Source organism: Electrophorus electricus, chromosome 7 (assembly GCF_041902795.1).
Source record: "Electrophorus electricus isolate QZ-2024a chromosome 7, ASM4190279v1, whole genome shotgun sequence".
Classification (NCBI taxonomy): Eukaryota; Metazoa; Chordata; class Actinopteri; order Gymnotiformes; family Gymnotidae; genus Electrophorus; species Electrophorus electricus.
In genome coordinates, this window is record NC_137503.1 from 15516256 (window position 1) to 15537816 (window position 21561).

Consider the following 21561-nt stretch of genomic DNA (forward strand, 5'->3'; position numbering starts at 1 on the left):
AGACTATAACCCTACAATGACAGGCAACAGGTTAAAATGATTTGTAGGCATTTAAATGGTTGCATCCAGAGCCTCATCAAGAACCCCTTAGGAACCACTCTTTTTTAGGCGTACTTATGAACTCGGTTTGGTTTGGCATTAGGGGTGCACTCTTTAATTCAGCTGTTTCTTAAAATCTAATCAAAAGGCATTTGTGCCTTTCACTCAATCACTTGTTTTAAGTGTTGCTTTGTAGCACCTATTTGGTTAAAATTGATTTTGTCAAGCAAGGGCAGGTACATCAGCACAATTCCATGCTCTCAAGCAAGTCAGACGAAACGAGATTGGAGAACTGGCATTAATGGCTACATTCCTCAGGGGTGTGCCTGCTCTCTCTGATTGCAAGAGTTTGAAAGCTGTCCTAATTGAGACCTTTGAGATTGGGGTCTCGTATGAGGTGCACCAACGGGAGCACTCGTGCGCTTACCCCCTATATGCAGTTGATACATATAGATGAAGCGGTAAAGCCTTGCACCACGTAGTCACCATAGTATTTATTGAAATGTTTTAAAGCTCTCTTTGGTGGTGATTCCAGCGAGCCAGAAGACCATTTGCTCAAACATCAGATAGTTAATGATGTTCTATTGTTATTTTATGCATGAAGAGGAGGTGGGTAGATGTTTCATTTTGGCTTCGCCCTTAACCTTCAGAACTATCTGATCACTGGGCTTTCCCTCACAAACCTCTTCTTCTTATTATGCCACTCTTGACCTTGGCAAATTGTAACAAGAGCCAATTGACTGGAGTGTGGAGTGCTACTGGCATGCCCTTTCAGTTCACTGATAATTTTGGACAGTGGTTCAGTATCAACTTCATTTGCATGTTACCAATAAGGGCCTTTGTGTTGGAAGAAAATGTTGCATTCAATAGCCAGAGCTGCTAATGTGCCTAAGACCGAATGAAGGCTGCAGACCAGTTGGCATGAGCTCCTTTGCATAATGCTAACTAGTTGGCAAGAGCTCTTTTGCCTAAGACTAACCAGCTTGCATGATGCATTTTGCATAGTGCTAACCAGTTAGCATGATCCATTTGGCATAATGTTAACCAGTGTGCAAAACTTCTTGCTAACCAGTTGGTATAAGCTCTTTTGAATTGCATGAGCTCTTTTTTCTCCTAGCTTGCATACATTATTAGCAACATTACTTTTTTGGTGGATGAGTGTTCCAGTAACATTTTAATTTGATAGTATTTGTATGTACTGAAAGTCTGCACAATCCTTTAGAGAGGAGCAGTCTAGCTCTGATCCTGGAAGGCCTCATTGCTGTGGAGGTTACTGTTCAAGCCACTAAGGCTTTACTAACCTGGTTCATGTTCTTCACGAAATGTATATATAATTACTATTTTACTATATATATATATATATATATATATATATATAGAGAGAGAGAGAGAGAGAGAGAGAGAGAGAGAGAGAGCGAGCAGTGAATTATATAAGTATAATATTATAATAGCTATAATTATATAACTACTATATATAGTATTTAATTATATAATGTATTATATACAATTATATATAAATGTATATATACATTTATATATAATTATATTATATTATTATATATTATATTATGTATTATATACAATTATATATATAAAATACACACACACACACACACACACACACACACACACACACCAGGCCACTTTATTAGGTATACCTATCAACTTGTTAAGGCAAATATCTAATCACCCAAAATGCCAATGCATTTTGTCACGTGGACATGGTCATGACGATCTGCTGAAGTTCAAAGCGAGCATCAGAATGGGGAAGAAAGGTGATTTAAGTGACTCTGAAAGTGGCATGGTTGTTGGTGCTAGATGGGCTGGTCTGAATATTTTAGAACCTGATGATCTGCTGGGATTTTCACAGATAACCATTTCTAGGGTTTACAGATAATGGGCCGTAAAAGAGAAAATATCCAACGAACAGCAGTTCTCTGGGCGAAAATATTTTGTTGATGCCAGAGGTTGAAGGATAATGACCAGACTGGCTCAAGCAGATAGAAAGGCAAAAGTAACTAAAATAACCACTCATTACAACTAAGGTATGCAGAAGAGCATTTCTGAACACAAACACATCAAACCTTGAAGCAGATGGGCTACAGCAGCAGAATACCACACTGGGTGCCGTTCCTGTCAACTAAGAACAAACAACTGAGGCTACAATTCACACGGGCTCACCAAAATTGGACAATAGAAGTTTGAAAAAACATTGCCCGGTCTGATGAATCTCGATTTCTGCTGTAACGTTCAGAGGATAGGGTCAGAATTTGGCATAAATAACATGAAAGCATGGTTCCATCCTGCCTTGTATCAATGGTTCAGGCTGGTGGTAGTGGTGATAAAATGGTGTGTGGGATATTTTCTTGGCATACTTAAATGTCTCAGCTTACCTGTTTGTTGTTGCTAACCATGTCCATCCCTTTATGACCACAGTGTACCTATATTCTGGTGGCTACTTCCATAATTATCATAAATATAAATGGTATCTATTATTATTATCTATTATATATTATCGGTTATGTATACATTATCATATTATATAAATTATAATTTATAATTACCATATATTTAAATGTTTAAAATGCATCTCTATAAAAATGGAATGCCTACAAATCAAGATATGTTTAAGGGGTCTCAGAGGTGAACAAAATGGAGCTACTATTTTAAAAAGGTAGACCTTTCTCAACATGGGAGCAGGTCAGTCACTGACTTAGGGTTTTCATCAGCAATCTGTTATAGATGAACAGATAGTTACTTCATAAGATGCCAATAACCTCCTTATTAATCTGCAGGTGTACACATGTTCAGTTCTAGCTCCAAAATGCCATTTACCATGGAATCAATATTCCACAACTTAATGCTTATAGAGTCTTAGCCAAGCTGTTGCATTTTTCTTTTGGCACTTATCATACTCTGTGCCATATCTTTACCTCTCATTCCTGACATTCTTCTTCTGAAAGCTCTAAGTCCATTCTTCACTTTGTCACTGTCCTCCCTCTTGGTGACTTGTAGAGGTCCAATCTTTCTGACATTGACCCTTTCACTCTTGGAGGATGGTGGCACTTTGTCAAAAGGGGGGTGTGGGGAGCTGTGCTGGTCACAGTTCTTCCCTAACCTTTAGTGGAATTAGTCTTTTCATGACCCAGGTTGGATGATGGACTCGGTCCCCTCTCTGTGAAATACCAGCCCTGTCTGTGGCATTACTCAGGTGACTGACAGCCCCTGGTCCCTCATGGGAGAAGCAGCCTAGCTGTGTTGACAGGACTTGGAGAAGCTTTGATGATATTACACAGCATCGTGATGCCTGAGTTACAGCCTCAGCACTTTATGATTTGCTGTTCTCCTCCTACACACACACACACACACACACACACACACACACACACACACACACACACACACACGTGTGTGTATTTCTGTTCCCTTGCACACATCCTCACAGGATTTGATATTTGACCTGAGGCAATTCATTACATGCTGTGCATTATGCTATCACCTTGAATTACTCTTAAACTAGTAGCAGGAAATGTAAACTGATATTGAATCATACCGAGGAGCAACTGCGACAAACAGGCATTTTCCCTCACGGTTTACACTTGACACGGATTTTATCTGCACCTTTCTGGTTAACATTAAGATGTGCCCTGTAAAATTTCCACCTTGAGGATCTCATGCGTGGATTTGCGACTCCTACCTTGGCAAATGCCCGTCACACACGGGCCAGATACAACACGGCCAAACATTTTCAGGCGCCGTAATTTGAGCTCCTGAATTATTCATGGGAGCCTCAATAATTAATGTAAAAAGAGTTTTTCTATCATTCATAATCTGGAGGGTGGAGGAAACCTGAGCCCATAGTCTGGGTACTTAGAGGCGCGTTTCGACAGGGCTGGGCGATACTCGAGGAGGAACGGAGACAGGGTCCTTCCTCTGCGTGTGGGCCAGATCAGCACTGAAAACACAACACCTTGGACATTGGTAATGGAGCTGTGAGATGGAGGTGGGGGGTGGTGGCAGGCCTAGCAGAGAGGTTTGTGGATATTGGCGAACTGGCAGTGGCCAAAAAATAAAGACTAAGGTCTGTCTGTTTGGGAAGCACTGCAGTTTGCACTGGAGTTTGGGAAGGAAAGGATAAAGACTGGTGAGGGCGTGAATATTTGTGTGTGGGTGGGTGGATACTACATTAACTGAAAATAACTGTGATGAATACATCAAATTATTTGTGCACCCAAATGCGCCACAGAAGGCATTTCTTCATTCTGCAAGTCTTCCAGATGACCTTTACTGTTACAGAAGCTTTAAAGTACAGCAGCCATTAGTGTCCAATATCATATGCTCTCCTAACACCATCTTTCAACACCCTCATCAGAGAAGGGAAAATGATATAGATATGGGTGGTAATATGCTGTTGATGGTGTTTATAGCATCCCTTTGGGAGGGGGTGGGGCATGATGTGCAATGAGTTGCAGCGAGACATGAGTTATTGATTGGAAAGGGATTAAGTGTCCACCAATCAGGATCTGGATTATGTACAGTTACCAGCTGTTTTGTGGTTAGTATAAATCATACAAGTCAATACAACATTTCCTAGCCTTGTCTATGCACTCATTCTGGAACAATATGAGATGGTTATTCCAGGAAAATAAGATCTGGAACATCACTCCATCAGATTTCTATGAGGAAACCTTTAGTGAATAGCAAGAGTTGTGATGGACACCCAAGTGACCTGTTAGATGCCCGCAGTAGCATGCAGAATAGTTTCATTTGATTTGTAGCACACTACCCTGGGGGCTAACACCAGTGTTCTAGGTCAATTTAAACATGTTTAAAGAGTCTTCAAATGATTCTGAAAAAAAAAAAAAAAATGCGACAAAATTCTTGTATGCATACGTGTTAGCAAACATTTGTTTTCCACTACTAAAATCAATAAAGCCAATTAACTTTGAGGTGAAAATCTGACCTAGAACAACCCCACCCCACCCCCAGTGGTGAGTTATGAGAAAATGGGGGTCATGGACTTACAGCACAAGTGATAATATACTGTTTTTTAATATCTCCATTTCATCCACTGTCTTAGCCAGTTTGTCAAATCCCTAAGAGCTCTTAAGCCTACAATTGAACATTTCTTCAGGGCATCTTGATTCTTCCTCATCTCTCTCTCTCTCTCTCTCTCTCTCTCTCTTGCTCTCTCACTCTCTCTCTCTCTCTCTCTCTCTCTCTCTCACACACAAATCTACCTACCTCCCGTCCACTTACAGAATCACTGCTTAGACTCATTTATTTGCTTTGCTTTCTTTTATTCATCATAGTGACTCAGCAGCTACTGGTTAATGGCATTGTGCAAGTCTGCAGCAGGACTGCGAAGCAGTGGGTCTGCACTGCACGCATGCCGGTGTGTATGCAGAGCACTTTTTTTATTAGGATGCGGTGGTGGTCTGCTCTCCTGCTGTCTGCAGAAGTGATACATCTTCCTATGATAGCCCTGCTGGAGTCTGCCTACACTGGGGAACTAAATTAATATGAGTAAATGGTCTTGCTGGTGTTAGTGCAGGAATCCAGGTCATATGCAGCAGGGGTAAACAGTGGGCTTGAAATCAGTTCAGTAACTTTTGCGCTACCCCCATGCCCAATAATCTAATGTGGAGGATCTATTTGTTTATGCGATATTTCCTGGGTGACCTTTTTTGAATTCTGTGTCACCCAGCATGGTTACTAGTGTCTTGTAGACAAATAGGCAAAAATGGGTTTGGTTTGGTTACAGGGAAATCAAGGTATAAAGTTAAAACATGCATGTTCAGTTTACAGGCATCAGTGGGTTCTGAAATTGTGCTTGTGTACCCTGACTTAGTTGCAGGGCTCTGTATGTTTCATTCCCCAAGTCTCTAGTTCTAGGCTCTAGTTTTATTGTTTTCTCGATTTTTAACTTAGCCTGCACATTTCCTGTTATGATTGTATGATTGTATGATTTCCCAGTTTTAAAGCAAAGGTTCAGTGAAATATGCTAATGTTGGTAGCAGTGCACAGAAGTGGATATCCACCAATTATCATGTCATTCTTATTCTCTTTCACTCACTGTTAATTACATTTGCATTTCTGACTAAACCATTCCTTTAACCCTGTCGACCTGTGTATTGATCTATTCCACCCATGGAAACAATGAAATGATGTGCCTTCTGGAATCACAGTCATACTGTAATGAGGGAGATGCTGAGTTTACCTAACTACTTTAAGCAATCCAATTGGTGCATGTGAGTATCTTAATTAGGTGCAGTTATTACTTAAATTGGTCTATTTTAGATTATTTAAGGACATACACAAACACATACAAAAGTAATTAGAGCAACTCAAATGACCCTAGGCAGTCTTTAAAAATTACTTTCCATAGTATAATTTCAGTGCTGTGTAATTGCTAAACATAAGAATGGAGTTTAATATACATGTGCAAAAACATTGCACATTGTATATCCATGTATATTATTTTCCACTGTGTAAATGAAGCAAAATAAAGAGCTCAAGATAATTTCTTCCTTTCTACAAAATAATGTACATTGGGATAGGAAAACATTATGCCCTGAGGGCATCACTAAGTTTAAGCAGTTTTGGTTTGGCACTTGAATCACTAATGATATGTTCATACACACTCTCTCATTAAACATTGTGTTTACACATTTGTCTTACCCCAAAAGCCGTAGATTTGTTTCTGAACAAATAGGGGTCCTTTAACATCTATGGTAAGAATTGTATGCCCCATGGTGTAATGAAAATATGTGTTGTCTGAAATGTGTGTCTAAATTACAACCTTCACCCGGTTACGAGCTCGATCCATCAATACCTGCTGTGAGCTGTGAGGTAAGTCTGCTTTTTTGGGGGGTGGGGGGTTCTTATGATGGCCATAACTCATAACTCTCTGGTGCACTTAATGCTACCTTTCCCATAGCTATTTCTGCTTTTTTGTCCTTATGCTCAGATGTGGTTTTTTTTATTTATTTTGAGTCACATGTCTCTGTGGGAAACCATGCTTTTTGTAGCCATGCCTCTGTTGCTTCAGTTGTGCCTTGGTATTTCATAAAAACAAAGACATGAAGCAAGGAAAGGGAGTAGTAGCTTTGGGAAAGGAGCAAGCAGCACAGTCTGCTGGGTAATAACACGGTGTGGCACACAGGGGCTGGACAGAGAGCCAGCTCCCTGTGAAGAGGCTGCTAGGCGAGGGCGTGTTCGCAGGTCGGGCTGAAAGCCGTCAGGTCCGTTTCAAAGATGTCCGGCCAAGGGTCATGCTCCAGTTCAGCTCACACAGACAAGTTTGGCCTCCTCGCCGATGCCAACAACTGCCTTAGACTACGGAGAGTCTGAGAGTCATGCTGGATGGACTCGATCAGCTGTCAGGGAGCTCCTGTTTCATTCTGCTGCATAAACGAGGACGGATGCTGGGGCTCAGCAGAGGCCACAGCGGCTAAAGCATTATGTCACCCGAAAAGGGCCGATGTCGCTAATAATGAAGGAAGGCCAGCATGAGCCAGTGAGCAATTGTGCAAATGAGGTCATGCTAACAGGTCTCCAGTGGCTTTCATTCGTGCACTCAATGCTAACTATCCTAGCACACTCAATGAGGTGAGGACACATGCTGAGCAGTGTGGGTGTGTGTGTGTGGGTGTGTAAAGAGGAATCACTTTTGATTTTTGGGGCATAAAAATTTATTTTAAAAGTACAAAAGTTTTGTGTGAAACAAACAATTTATTTCAAAGTCAAAACAAAAAAGAAAAAAAATTGCATTAATTAAGAGACATAGTCTGTCAAAAATCTCATCAGTGCAGGCAATTTTTGCTCTAAACTCAAAAAGTATGGCACAACATACTTTTTCTCCTATTATACACACCTCAATTTTTAAGATTTTTCTGTCTTACTTGTGACTGAGGAATATGCCATCACCCCCTAATTAGAGAGTTGGTTGATACACAGTTTGGGGGTTGTCCCTTGATTAGTAATTGCATTATAGTCCAAAACATCCTTGGCTGAGAGAGGGAAATAAGATTCAGCTGATTAGCTTAGCATAATTCAAGTAAATGTTATAAATAAAAGACAACATATAGTGAATTTAAAGTTTATTTAGAAACAAAATATAAATTGTTTTATTATTTTGAATAATGAAGTTTCAATTACTCGACAAATTAATTAGTCAACATAAGAATGAATGGATGAATTAACAATTTGAGTCATATTAGTTAACTTTGCTAGCTATCAAATGCATCACCTAACTTGACAGTCATGGAAATTTAAAATGAATTCAGAAACTGAATGCCTTCCTATTGGCTGTAAGATCTGTGTGCTGGGTCTTGGTGTGCATTCAGGATTCAAATCATACTTTGATGCATACATTTTAGAAACTATTTAACACCATTACAGGTGATTTTGTCATAACCATCATTCCATTATAGTTTTTTACTCCCAGGTTGGTGTTCCAGTGCGTGCTGGCCCACTTCTATCGCTGGTGCGCAGTCTTGTCTGTTGAAACAGGTTGTCTTTTGTTGGAGCAGGTCACCTTCCTTCAAGGTCAAGAAAGTAACACCAACAAATGCACCTGTTTTTTTGCTGGATCACCTAGAACTCTAGCCTAGAATAAATGTGCTTATTGACTGTCTGCTGTAATTATTACCATGCTCGTGTTTGTGTCACTATCTGGGTGGAGTTTTCTTTTTTTTTGCCTGTCTCTTCGTGAATTTCCTCCAGGGTTTCTGGTTCCCTCCCACATAGAGGCTACCCTAAAAACTCTCCTTTTGTGAGTATTTGCATGAATGACTGTATGCCTGTATGCCCAGATTGTGCTTTGTGCTGGTATGAGTGTGTGTGAATGTCTGTGTGTCTGCATGTCCAGTGGTGGATGGTGCTCTGTACTGGGTGTTGTCCTCTCTCCCAGTGGTGGATGGTGCTCTGTACTGGGTGTTGTCCTCTCTCCCAGTGGTGGATGGTGCTCTGTCCTGGGTGTTGTCCTCTCTCCCAGTGGTGGATGGTGCTCTGTCCTGGGTGTTGTCCTCTCTCCCAGTGGTGGATGGGGCTCTGTCCTGGGTGTTGTCCTCTCTCCCAGTTGGTGGATGGTGCTCTGTCCTGGGTGTTGTCCTCTCTCCCAGTGGTGGATGGTGCTCTGTATTGGGTGTTGTCTTCTCTCTTCTCCTGCACCTGATTCAGTCCCCCAAGGGTCTGAGTTTTCTGGTTGAAAGTACACTGTGTGCAATTGTCATTTCTCATCATATATATAGCTCAATAGTTAAGGTACTTGACTTGTAATTAAAAGGTTGGTGGTTCAAGCCCTACCACTGCCAAGTTGCCACTGTTGGAGCCCCTGAGCAAGGCCATCAGTTGCTCAAGTTGTACTCACTCATAATTGTAAGTTGCTTTGTCAGCTAAATGTTGTAAATATATATATATATATATATATATATAAGCAGCAAATAAATGTGCATGTTTCATTGGACTGCCTTTAGCTTTAATTACGGCGTGCATTCGCTGTGGCATCGTTTCCACAAGCTTCTGCAATGTCACAACATTTATTTCTGTCCAGAGTTGCATTCATTTTTCCCTCAAGATCTTGTATTGATGATGGTAGATTTGGACTACTGTGCAAAGTCTTCTCCAGCACATCCCAAAGATTCTCAATGGGGTTCAGGTCTGGACTCTGTGGTGGCCAATCCATGTGTGAAAATGATGTCTCATGGTCCCTGAACCACTCTTTCACAATTTGAGCAGGATGAATCCTCGCATTGTCATCATTGAATATGCCCTTACCATCAGGGAAGAAAAAATCCATTGATGGAATAATCTGGTCGTTGAGTATTTTCAGGTAGTCAGCTGACCTCATTCTTTGGGCACATAACGTTGCTGAACCTAGACCTGAGCAACTGCAGCAACTCCATATCATAGCACTGCCCCCACAGGCTTGTACGGTAAGCACTAGGCATGATGGGTGCATCACTTTAGCCACCTCTCTTCTTACCTTGATGCACCCAGCACTCTGGAACAGGGGAAATCTGGACTCATGAGACCACATGACCTTCTTCCAGAGTCCAATCTTTATGCTCCCTAGCAAATTGAAGCTGTTTTTGCCAGTTAGCCTCACTGACAAGTGGTTTTCTTAAGGCTACACAGCTGTTTAGTATAAATCCCTTGAGTTCCCTTCGCATTGCGCATGTGGAAATGCTCTTACTTTCACTATTAAACATATCCTCGAGTTATACTGTTGTTTTTCTAGGATTTGATTTCAGCACACGTTTAAGTGATCGCCGATCATGATCATTCAAGATTTTTTTCCTTCCTCAAAGATTCTGTTTCCCTACTGTACTTCCACTTTTTAATAATGCGTTAGACTGTTCTTAACCAGATTTTAATAGTTTCAGCAATCTGCACGCCAATAATTTGACCCGACCACAGGATTTGTCTTTCAACATGATTGTTTAACAAATGAGAAGCTACTCACTGCATCAGTTAGGGTTAAATAATTTGTTGCCAGCTGGAACATAATCACCCATGCATTAATTATCCAATGGGAGGGAGGCTCTCTCTCTCTCTCTCTCTCTCTCTCTCTCTCTCTCTCTCTCTCTCTCTATATATATATATATATATATATATATATATATATATATATATATATATATATATATATATATATATATATATATGTATTAGATTATTATATTAGTCACATTTTAACATGTCAGCCTTTCTATGACACTGCAGAAAAGTGCCTCAGGGAAACTCACAGGAAGATTTTATTGTTCAGTGGCTTGGGAAATGTAAAGGTGAATCTCACACTATATAAAGGTGCAGGGTTCTATAGAGGTCCAGGCCTAGGTTTCATTTGATGTCTTATGGATAAAATAAGCAGCTGATGACTCTGATTTTCCTGGTCATTAATGTTTGACTTTCAAAACACTCAAGTAAATTAGGCCTACATTGAAACTGCCAACTATGAACTCTATTGCTAATTATTGTTAATTTAATGTTAACTAGCTAACAATAAATAATGATGATGTTAGTATTATCAAGCTAGATAGTGATGTTAGATGCTAATGTAATGTAAGCCTAATGCTTCACTGAAAACTGTAAATTTGAAGATAATGTAGCTAACTAATATACTAACATTAAGTTAACATTAATGCTACCATAAACAAAACATATCAGAAAGACAGATTAATTATTTTTTCTTGTCACTTTGCTTGTCAGTTTGTATATTTAGGATATTTCCACCAGTCAGCTAGCTAGCTAGCTTGGTAAGAATTCTGTAATGTAACTTCCTCAGGTAAATTACATTATAGAACTCCAACCAATTCATGTATGTTTTCCTCAAAAAAAAAAAAAAGGCAAGACACGATATTTTAAGATATACCTGAAGAGCACTGTAGTTTATGGCTACTTGACTAACTGTGGAGTGTGAATAAAACTTAAAAGATTTTTAAGTTTGTGCTTTATTATTTTATTTATTTATGTTTATTTTTTAAACATTTGCATCCTAGCAAATCTGAGCACAGTGTGTGACCGTTGAGATCACTGTTGAAATGTCTTCTTTTTTTTTTTTGCTCACTAAAGAGGACTCGATCAAAAGTGTCCAAATATTTTTTTTCCCCCATCATATAATTTATGTCTAGGATATACAACAGAGATAAGAGATAATAACAATATGTCTTTTCTCATTTTCCTTTCCTATGGGAAACCTGTTATTTTATTATTATTATTTTATATAATTTTATATATACGCGAATACTACCCCAGTGCTGAAATACACATAAACAAGACATCTAAGGGGCTTCATGGTATGACCCCCCCAAATGTCTCTGTGTATGTGAGTGTGTGCGTATATGTTTGTCTGTATTGCCACGACCTCTCATGTCGTTTACCTGATCCTTGTTGTGTGTATAAGTCTTGTGTCATTATCGTTGAGGTTGTCTGTGTTTAAAACTATAGCCTGCATGCTACGTCTTGTTGTTATGTGTCATAATAAACGTCTGTGTCAATGTGCCTCGTCCCCACATCCTGCTTAAAAACTCCAAATGTGTATTTAATGTTTATTGTTAGCTGTGACTACAACTAATAATTGCATAATACAGAGTTGACTAATTCTGACACTTGTATCCAAAATGCCATCCAGTGACCAGGATTGCCTAGTTTTCTTGATATTTCAGGTACCACATAATTTTTTTTGAAAATCTGTTTTTTTTTTCTTTTTCGATGTACTATTTAAAAGCCTCAGAATCACATAAATTTGTGTTGAAGTAGAATTACAAAATGATGGTGAAGTACTCTGTTGTTTATTGGTATTTGTAAAAAAAAAACAAAAAACATATAATGTTGTACTGTGTCAAAAGAATGTGCTTATGCAAATCTAATCCATCCACTTTCACCTTAATTAAAAAGTCATATACTGAAGTAAGCACTTTTATTGAAATATGGCATGACATGGTAATCAATCCAGAATCCCTAAAATCCCATAATTACAGGGGATGAATGCACCATATAGTGATGCTTTAGACAGATATGACATTTCATAATTAGTGTTGCCCAGATCTGATTCAGTGTGTGAAATTCATTGGTTCATATTTCATGTATTATATGCTGTTTAAACTTACAGTGATGAAGCTTTGAGGTATCCCCCTCCTTTGTAACTGCATGACAGTGATGAATTGTTGGCACAGTGCCACACCTTGAGTGAGAATCTCTTAGGAAGGTTAGACTAGCACAGGACTGGGACATCCCAATCACACTGACAGATTCATGTCATATCCCCAAGAATATACCCATAGTTCCCCTCCCCTTGGTTCTTAAGCTGATATATATATATATATATATATATATATATATCAGAACATGCATCATTTCAGTCCGCTCCTGATGATAGGCATTAGCTTCTGATGGGCGAGCCTTTGGCAGCTGGCGATTTAGACAAACCAGCAGCACACCTTCTAAGTCACTGCGTGATTCACTCCAGATCATGACGTGGCTCTGAGTAGATCCATTGGTGTAGTTGCTGATACCAGCGGCATGTCGATTGTCAGAATTCTCAGCCTGTTTCATAAAGGCTGCAGTGAAATCTCTTCATCTATAACCAGTGGTTGTATATATGTGTGTGTGTGGTGGATGGGTGGGGGATTGCACATTATCCATGTCCCAGTATTATTGGAGATTATCCCTGACAGATCGCAACCCCCTTCAGGCACCATTAGCCAGACTTCATCCCACTCGGTATTTCCACCACCTGCGACCGCTGTTCACCGAACCCAAGAATTATTACCATTGTAATTTTTTCCCTGGTATATAAATTAATCATGGAAGGGTTGTGATCAACTGCTTTTTACGTTTTCGTTTGCTGGACAATAGCCGAGAAACACACCCTCCCATAGGAAAGCGAGGAGCCCATACGTCATTAAAACGGAGCACTGCTGTCTTATCAGAGAGATAATTTGACACAGGCACTACATCTTGACACATATTATCATGCCATATCTGGCCATGGACAGATGTGAAGGGTACTCTTTTTCTTCTTCTTTTGGAATCTGAGAGCTTGGAGGAGAGGATGTGGGCAAAGCAAGAACTAAAAACAAGCTGGCCCTGCTCAGGAGGGAGAGTGGATAGCTGACGGCACCTAACAGAAATGAACATCGATCATACCGGTGTGACATTAAAGACCGAAGACATATGGGGCTTGTTAGACATCCTGTAGAAATATATTGTAAAGCTTCTGCCAGACTTCTCAACAGTAAACCCACCAACAAACTTTTACAGATGGTGCCTTTTTGCAGTATATACGGAGCCATTTAAGCTTTAAATGAATTACAAGCCAATACTGGTTTCTTTCAAGGTAGTATGCCTAGAAGAAGTTTACAGGGTTGACTCACTATTCAACCTTGTAATACTTCTGAAAGTTTTCATGGTGGGGGTCTACCTTACATATTTATAATGTAAGTACTACTTAACACATGATTACATAATTTATTAAGTATTCCCTTTTTATACTACAGTAATATATACTGCAGTACAAGTTTATCCATATAGATGCTCATCATCATGAAGTTAAAATCCACAATGCACTATGCTGTTTTCAGTCAAAACTAAAAAGCAACTCTCAGTCATATATGGCATTTAATTATCTAAGGGAATCCATGTAAATGGGAGTAGGTCTTTGCAATACCTATTAGACATTCATAAAATATCTATTTCACCTGTTACCTGCAAGAAATGTATGTAAAAAAAAACAAAACAACAAGGCAGGCGATATAGGTTTACTGAAGTAAGTGCAAATCCAAGACATGAACAGCAGACAGGCAATGGTTAAAATCATTCCACTACAAAAATCACTACAACAAATGGGAGGTTACAAACAGGGGAGTAAACGTGGGCAGACGAAGTAACCAGATAGGTGGAAAACATTCAAAGTAACACAGCAGCAAAACCAACAAGGTAAAATCCAAAAACAGGCAGGGTTGAGTACACATCACTACCAGTCCAGAGATACCACTCAATATGCTTACAGACCATCAGCAATACCACACAAAGGGTGTGGACTGAACAGGTTTATATACACTGCAACTAACTAGACACATGTGAAGATGATTAGTACTCTGGACATTCTAATAACTGAATAGGCTGGGGCATTGTGGGTAGTCAAGTCCTGAGCAGCAGGGCAGGGGGTTGTATGACATCAGCAAGCTAATCACTTTTTTATATTCTAATAATATGGTGATTTTTATTGTATAGTAAAATATATGCAGCCTGAGTAAACATTTAAAACATTAATACTTCATGAATGCAATATGAAGTATTTATGTAAGATGTTATGAATATAGACACCCTTATATTATCAGTGTTTTGGAGTTAATTGCTTATTGGAGATGTCATTTGCCTGTAATGAAATGCATATTGTAGCCTAGCTTTCACTGAACATTTAAGGTGGCTGTGAGGGAGATCACAAGCTACTCAGTCAGTAGTGTTCATGTGTCAAATTCCATAAAAGTAGTATATAAGTACATTTTGTTTTTTGCGTATTGTATGGTGGTTACTTTTTTCAGTAGGAGGGTTGATTAATACAATACACTTCACTAGTTTAATACAGAAGATGATATAGGCCAAAACTTCAAGAGTAAAGCAATGATTTTCCTGTGAGAGATGTGGAGCCGTAACCTTTTTAAATGACATGCCTGCTGTATTTTTTAATGGCATGTTATATAGAGCAACTTTCTGTTAATAGGCCATGTGACAGATATGAGGCAGTAACTGACAGGTTTCCTTTCATGCATACATTTGCTGATTTAACCAACTGCAAAAACCCAGCGATTTCAGGGGTACAGGCAAGTCAGGCAGGCTTAAAACTTAACAAAAAGGTTATATTTATTTGAACCCTCATTCCCACTGAGGAGACAGAGGAAGTATGACTTTGTGTGCCTTGAGTGGTCTCTGAACTGTTTGGGAACAAATATGTTACCTCATATTCCAAAGAAGTCTTGATTAAAAATGTATATGATATAACAGTACAGCTATTCTGCTGATTCACTTAGCATCTGCCTTTAGTGTATTTGGCTTTTAGAGTCATTATGCATCGACCAGCATGGATATATTGTAACGAGTGTTCCGAGTGCTGATGGGCGTGGAGCAGGATGCACAGAATCTCTCGACATGGACAAACATTTATTTACATAAAACATAAAGACTACAGTGGCACTCACGTGTAACACAAACAATGAACATAGACACATTTAATACTAATGATTTTTAACTTTAACATGAGCTAAACAAACATTCACTAATGTTACATTTAGACACTAACAAACAAACAACACGCTACATCAACAATGAGCAACAACACTGCACCCAATGACACGGGTTTAAATACACAAAGACAAACAAGGTGCAAGTGTGTGCAGGCGTGTTTACAAACGAAGAGCCTCCCACTACATGTGGCAAGCCAAACCACGTGACTAGCGAGAGGTGAGCATTCCGTTACGGATATCAGCACTGAATGGTATAAAAAGAGCAAGTTGACAGAATTCTGGAGAGAACCACAGCGCAGGAGTTCAGCACTGTTGTTGTCATCACTCCACATGGACTTTCCAGTCCTGATTGGCTGTTTCATGATCTGGGTCCACCCTGGCTCTCCTTCCTGTAATTATCACCACCTGTTTCTCATTTTAGCACTCATTTATGCCCCTGTTAATACACATCTCTTTGACATTATAGTTCATGAAGGTTTGTGCCTCTGCATCACATGTTTCCAAGCATTTTCCCTATTGCAACGGTGGCCAACGGTGGCCTGGAGATCTACGGGCATTTAGGGTTTGGTTTCATACCATCTGGCTATAATGTTCATCTACTATTAAAAGCCTTAATTAACTGGATCAGGTGTGTTCGATTAAAGTTAAAGTTAATCTTTGCAGGAGGGCAGCTCTGCAGTACTGTAGCAGGACACCTTTACTTTATTAATTACTGCTTGTTTCTGTAGTACCATTTCATCTGGTTCTGAAACCTGTCTCAGTGATTACTGAACTGCCAATGATGCACCTACCTACCTGTGATCCTATGTTCTGTCCTCTGCTATAAAATTATTGCATTTTATTTATAGCGAAATTTTATGAATGAAAAACAAGGATGAATTAGGTGCAAGGCTCATCAGTACAAAATGCCATCAGTACAGCATGCAGTTGCCAGGAGTTTACACTACTGAAAGGTACAGAGACAAGCTTTTAGTCGGGAACTCCACAACATTAGCAATAACTGAAAACTCAGGCAACATGGAAGATGACCATGCAAGAACGGTGGCGTGTGTGATCAAAGCTCTCTTGGCTTGATGTATGTGTGGTGTGTTGCATTGTTACCGTGTGACATTTGAACTCCTGCATTGTATCAGCACTTTGGTGCTATGTACACAAACACAGTAAAGCCCAACTGCTATATTTGTTTTCATGTTAACACAGTATGGTCAAGTGTCAGACATGTATCGTGTATGAATAGCAGTATTGTCTGAAACCTCAACAGGTCCACATTGCCTGGTGAATAGAGGTCATGGGAAGGCAGTCATTTCTTCTTCTCTGTTGCCGTCCAAGGAATGTTATGGTTACATGCAGACCTAATGTGCTTTTGCAGTATGAGTGGAAGGAACCTTTTCATATTAGTTTTTATTGCACATGTTGCAAATGGTTTGTTTTGGAGTGAACATTTGCATTGATACAGCAAGCTATAAAACAAAATGTTTTTGCTTGCGATCCTCATACTTCCTGGTGCTGCCTCTCCAAAATGCACCATGTTTGGAAAGTGTAATTAAAGGAAGCCTTGCAAGTTGAGCTAGAGTTCCTCAGAACTTCCCACCAGGTCAATGGATGTTCATCCTAGTCTCATTACTTGACACCATTACAAAACATCCATTTCAGCTACTTGCGGGCCATTCTTAAGCACATGAAGTAAATATTCAGTTATCGACTCCCAGACTTGATTGAGACTCATAGTGGCCCAATGGGACAGAATGACAAACAAAAAAAAAAAAGAAAGAAAGAAAAAGAAAGCATAAGGTTAAAAAATGGATTGTGAATCAATAGAGATGAGTGAAGTGATGGAGGGTTTGAAGGTCAGCCCTCGTGGTCCCTCTGTGCTCTGAGAAGATAATACAGGAACATGATCAATCTCATCTAATTTAATCTGTCCCTCCATCTCTGATTTGATCCGGGCTCATTTTTCTCTCCTGGTCAGTTCTTTTCATTTCCTGGCCAATGATCATGCAGTCTCAGAGAAGCTCAGTGAAAAGGCCATGGAACAATTGCAGAGATTTGACATATTAATGGGACAACGTTCATATGAGAGGATGTCAGTCTCATTGTTCTGCGCCACTAAATTATACACCAAAAACTTCTGTGCCTAAATTGGATTTAGATTATGTTAAGTTCATTATATATTCTTGACAGATTTTAGGACCTAACATTTATTTCATATCACTAACACTTCCATTATATCTTTAATGTGTACTGAGATTACAGCAAAATGCAGATTTCTGCTGGTGGATTTCTCACAGAAAACCCCATGTTCAGAAGTGTCTGCATGCATTAATTGCTCAACATTTAGTGAACCATTAAATTATTTGGCATCATCTTAGTCCAATAATGTGTGCATTTGAAGCAATTGTTTACCAAGACCCACTTCGCGATAAGAAACTGCAGTCCGCAAGAATGAAGTGATATGAAAGGATAACTTGTTTCTTCACCACTTCTCATCTACAGTTCATTTGGGACAGGAGTGGAGAGGGAGAGAATATATTATTCATAGACAAAAGTGCTAAACAACAGATAACATTACACTCCTCTCCAGCCAAAATGCGCTGTTATAGATATACATGAAAGGAGATAAGCTGAGATGTGGGCAAAAAAAAGGTACATACTGGAGAACATTTTTTATGCCTTTGTTAAACTTTAAATATAAAAAAGCAATGGCAGTCAGAAATTAAAGCGGACTGAGTGCACATCTGATGCACTTTGAAGTGTACTGCGATTTCTCACAGGTGGATGCAATCACTGCTTCCATGGGAATCAGACTCCATACATGTCCTTCTAGTTTCACATTCTCCATCTATGTCAGTGTGTGCTGCCTCCCATTTGGAATGCTCTTCAGAAACACGCTGGGTGAAGTGAACCACTGTGCACGGTTTGGGTGCGGAGGCCGAGAGTTTTCGCACCATCCAAATGTTGCCTGTGGTGGCGTCCTGGGTGCTGAGATGCTGCAGCTGCAAGCTTCGGCAGGCTTCTCTTTCTGCCTCTCTCCTTCTCAGGAGAATAGCACAGCAGCCAGTGTGCACTAAACATCGGCTGTGGTGAATCAGCTGCGAGTCCGAAGGCATGAGATTCAGCCTCACCTATTTGGATGGATGAATTATTAATGTCTATCTGGTTTTCCTGTGCGCACTTTAGGTGTGTGTGTGTGTGGGGTGGGGGTGCTATTGTACCCACACACTCCACCACCTTTCTCTAAACAAACTCCGTCTTCTTTCTCTCTTTGGCTCTGTCTTCTTTTCTCTCTTTGGCTCTGTCTCTCTGCTTTCTCTGTCTCTCCCACTCCTACAGCTGTTTCCTGCATAAGAACGCAGCGTCTCTGGCAGTTGGATGGGAATAAAACTGAAACTGTGACCTCGGAAGATGAAGATCTTGTTGCCATGGGAACTTTTAATCCTGCTGTCACTCAAGTGCCACCTCGCAGGTATGATGTCCCTCGAACACCCTTTGATACCCCACCTGATCTGCATGGCTCCCACTTCAGGGGAGGAAGGTGCTTTATTCCACTATGTCTCATCTACTTTCTCATTCATTCTTCAAACATGTTCCTATTGTCGCCCCAGTAGGCCTCATTTTTAAAAATGCCTTCTTGGAATAACTCCTCAAAAATTTTCAAAAATATGTTCTTTTTATTTATAAGTAATACTTAGTGGTCTAGCATTGGAGATTAATTTACCTTTTGTAGGACTGTTGTATGAACACAGTTCTAGGAGTAAAGCAATCTGGGACTGCAATGGTGTAGGAAAGGAGGGCGTCTCTGAAACATTTTGCCTGCTTGAGCCAAGTGCAGAGCAGAGCTATACTCTAGTGCTAACAAACACGCCCTGCATTATTTACACAAACAAACACCACCAAAAAGCCAACATTCTCTCTGTCTCACGCTCACTTTCTTCTGTTCTAGCATAGTGTGATCAGCAGGTTGCCTGTAACTTAACCCTGGCGCCCCCTGCAAGTGCTTGTTTCCGGTACAAAGCTCCTGGCATTCAGAACCCTTGCTGCTCTCCTTTGATGCTGCGAGGGGTCGTACAGTCTGGGAGCAACAGGTGCCCCATTTAAGCCCCATCAGCTGCACACCCCTCAGTGCCACCGGCGAGGTGGTTGCGGTCGTCACATCACATGGAGCAGGACGCAGGAGACGCTCGGGTTGTCGAGCCACAGGTGTCTGCCTTTGATCACCCAGCCAGATGCTGCGGCAGTGTGTTTAGTAAACAGGGATAAAACCCCGCGAGGGACGTTGCTCCCGGTGCTGTAACCAGGCGGAAGGAAAGACACTGAGCTCCTGGTCCTTGGCACGATCCTTTTTTTTTTTTTTTTTTTTTTTTTTTACAGTTTCTTACAGTTACACGTTAACACACAATTAGTAAGATTTTTGCCATTTTAGGAGCGTGGATAACAGCTGTGTGGAATAGACAGAAATATAGAAGTCCTTGTCTAGTTATCAAATCCATCAAATCCAATTCTGAAGCGCTGACAATTCTAGTGATGTGCACTTTAAAGGCTTGATGATTTAAGCTGATCAATCTGAAAATATCACCAGACATTCTAGGAATTCATTGGAATTGATCCCTGGATTAGATCTATTTTTCATTAGGAGTTTTAAATGGAGGGTAGAATAACAGTGGATAATAACGGTACTGTATAGCGTAAAATAGCTCTAAGAATGTAGCTATTGTAGGTCAAACATTAAATTATGCCTAGTATAATAGCACAGATAGAATAACTAAGCAATTAACTAATTGCTAAATGTGCATTGACCAAATATACAATAGATTTTTCTTTATTGTCTGTGTAACACACAGTGAATTAGACTAGTCCCTTAAAAATAGATATTGATAATATTTAATTTAACACGAGGCCTAGATTCCTAGTTATTCAAGTTGTAGTCATGTGCATGAACTGCAGAAAGTAAGTGATCGGACAGTGACAACTTCTGTCCTTTTGATTCAGGCTGGATTTACAGTGAGTGTGAAGTTAAGGAAGTAAATAGCCTTATGTCAGGGGTATTTCCATCTGTACTGGGTGAACCACAGCCTGACTAATGCATAAATGTGTCTTGCGGTGAGCAATGATGCACCTTTGTCCTCTGCCAAGCCCTGGTGTCAGTCTCTTCCTTTAATCTACTTCTTTGGCATACAACTTCACGTCTGCTGCATTTTTAGAGGAAGTTGCAATTGCAGCATTCCTCCCCTGGGTCCTGTCGCATGCAAGAAAGTGGCATCACCCACGATGATCTTTAAATGGATCGTCAATTTCCTCTTGTTTATAAAGGACACATAAAAATTGGGGGATGGGGGTAGGGTGTTGTTGCCAGTGCCTTTCGTTGAGCAAAGAGACATGAGGCCCCAACCCCAGGCAAACAGGCCTGGCAATTTCCATTAGTGAAATGTGGGAGGGAGCACTTCGTTTTGTCCTTGTCAAGGTTAGGGACCTGTAAAAAACATACGTTCCGCTCAAAGAGAAAGAGGATGTGATTCATGCCAAGACTAGAACGAGGGATAATCAGAAAGGGAGGCGAAAAACACTGCACAGGAAATGGCTCCTGTCCAGCTTGAGCAGGCAAAAATGAATGTATGTACAGTGAACTCTGGTGTGAGAGCGGGTCCATATGTACAAAAAGCTTCTGCATTAGCATAAGCTCGTGTGCGTGCGTATTTACGTTTGAATCGCTTTTCAGCTCTGGGACGAAGCAGCCAGTTTTCGATGGACACATCAGCACATGCAGCTGAACGTTGCT

At 40.2% G+C, this 21561-nt stretch overlaps 1 protein-coding gene across 1 annotated transcript in view; it reads left to right on the forward strand.

The window, feature by feature from the left end:
• The window catches only part of cntn6 (contactin 6), a 70504-nt gene that overhangs the window by 20759 nt on the left and 28184 nt on the right, over window positions 1-21561 (forward strand). Inside the window, exon 2 of the mRNA XM_035524430.2 lies at window positions 19119-19251. Within this exon, the coding sequence (XP_035380323.1) occupies window positions 19191-19251 (61 nt within the window). The 5' untranslated portion in view covers window positions 19119-19190. The remainder of the gene's footprint in view (window positions 1-19118; window positions 19252-21561) is intronic.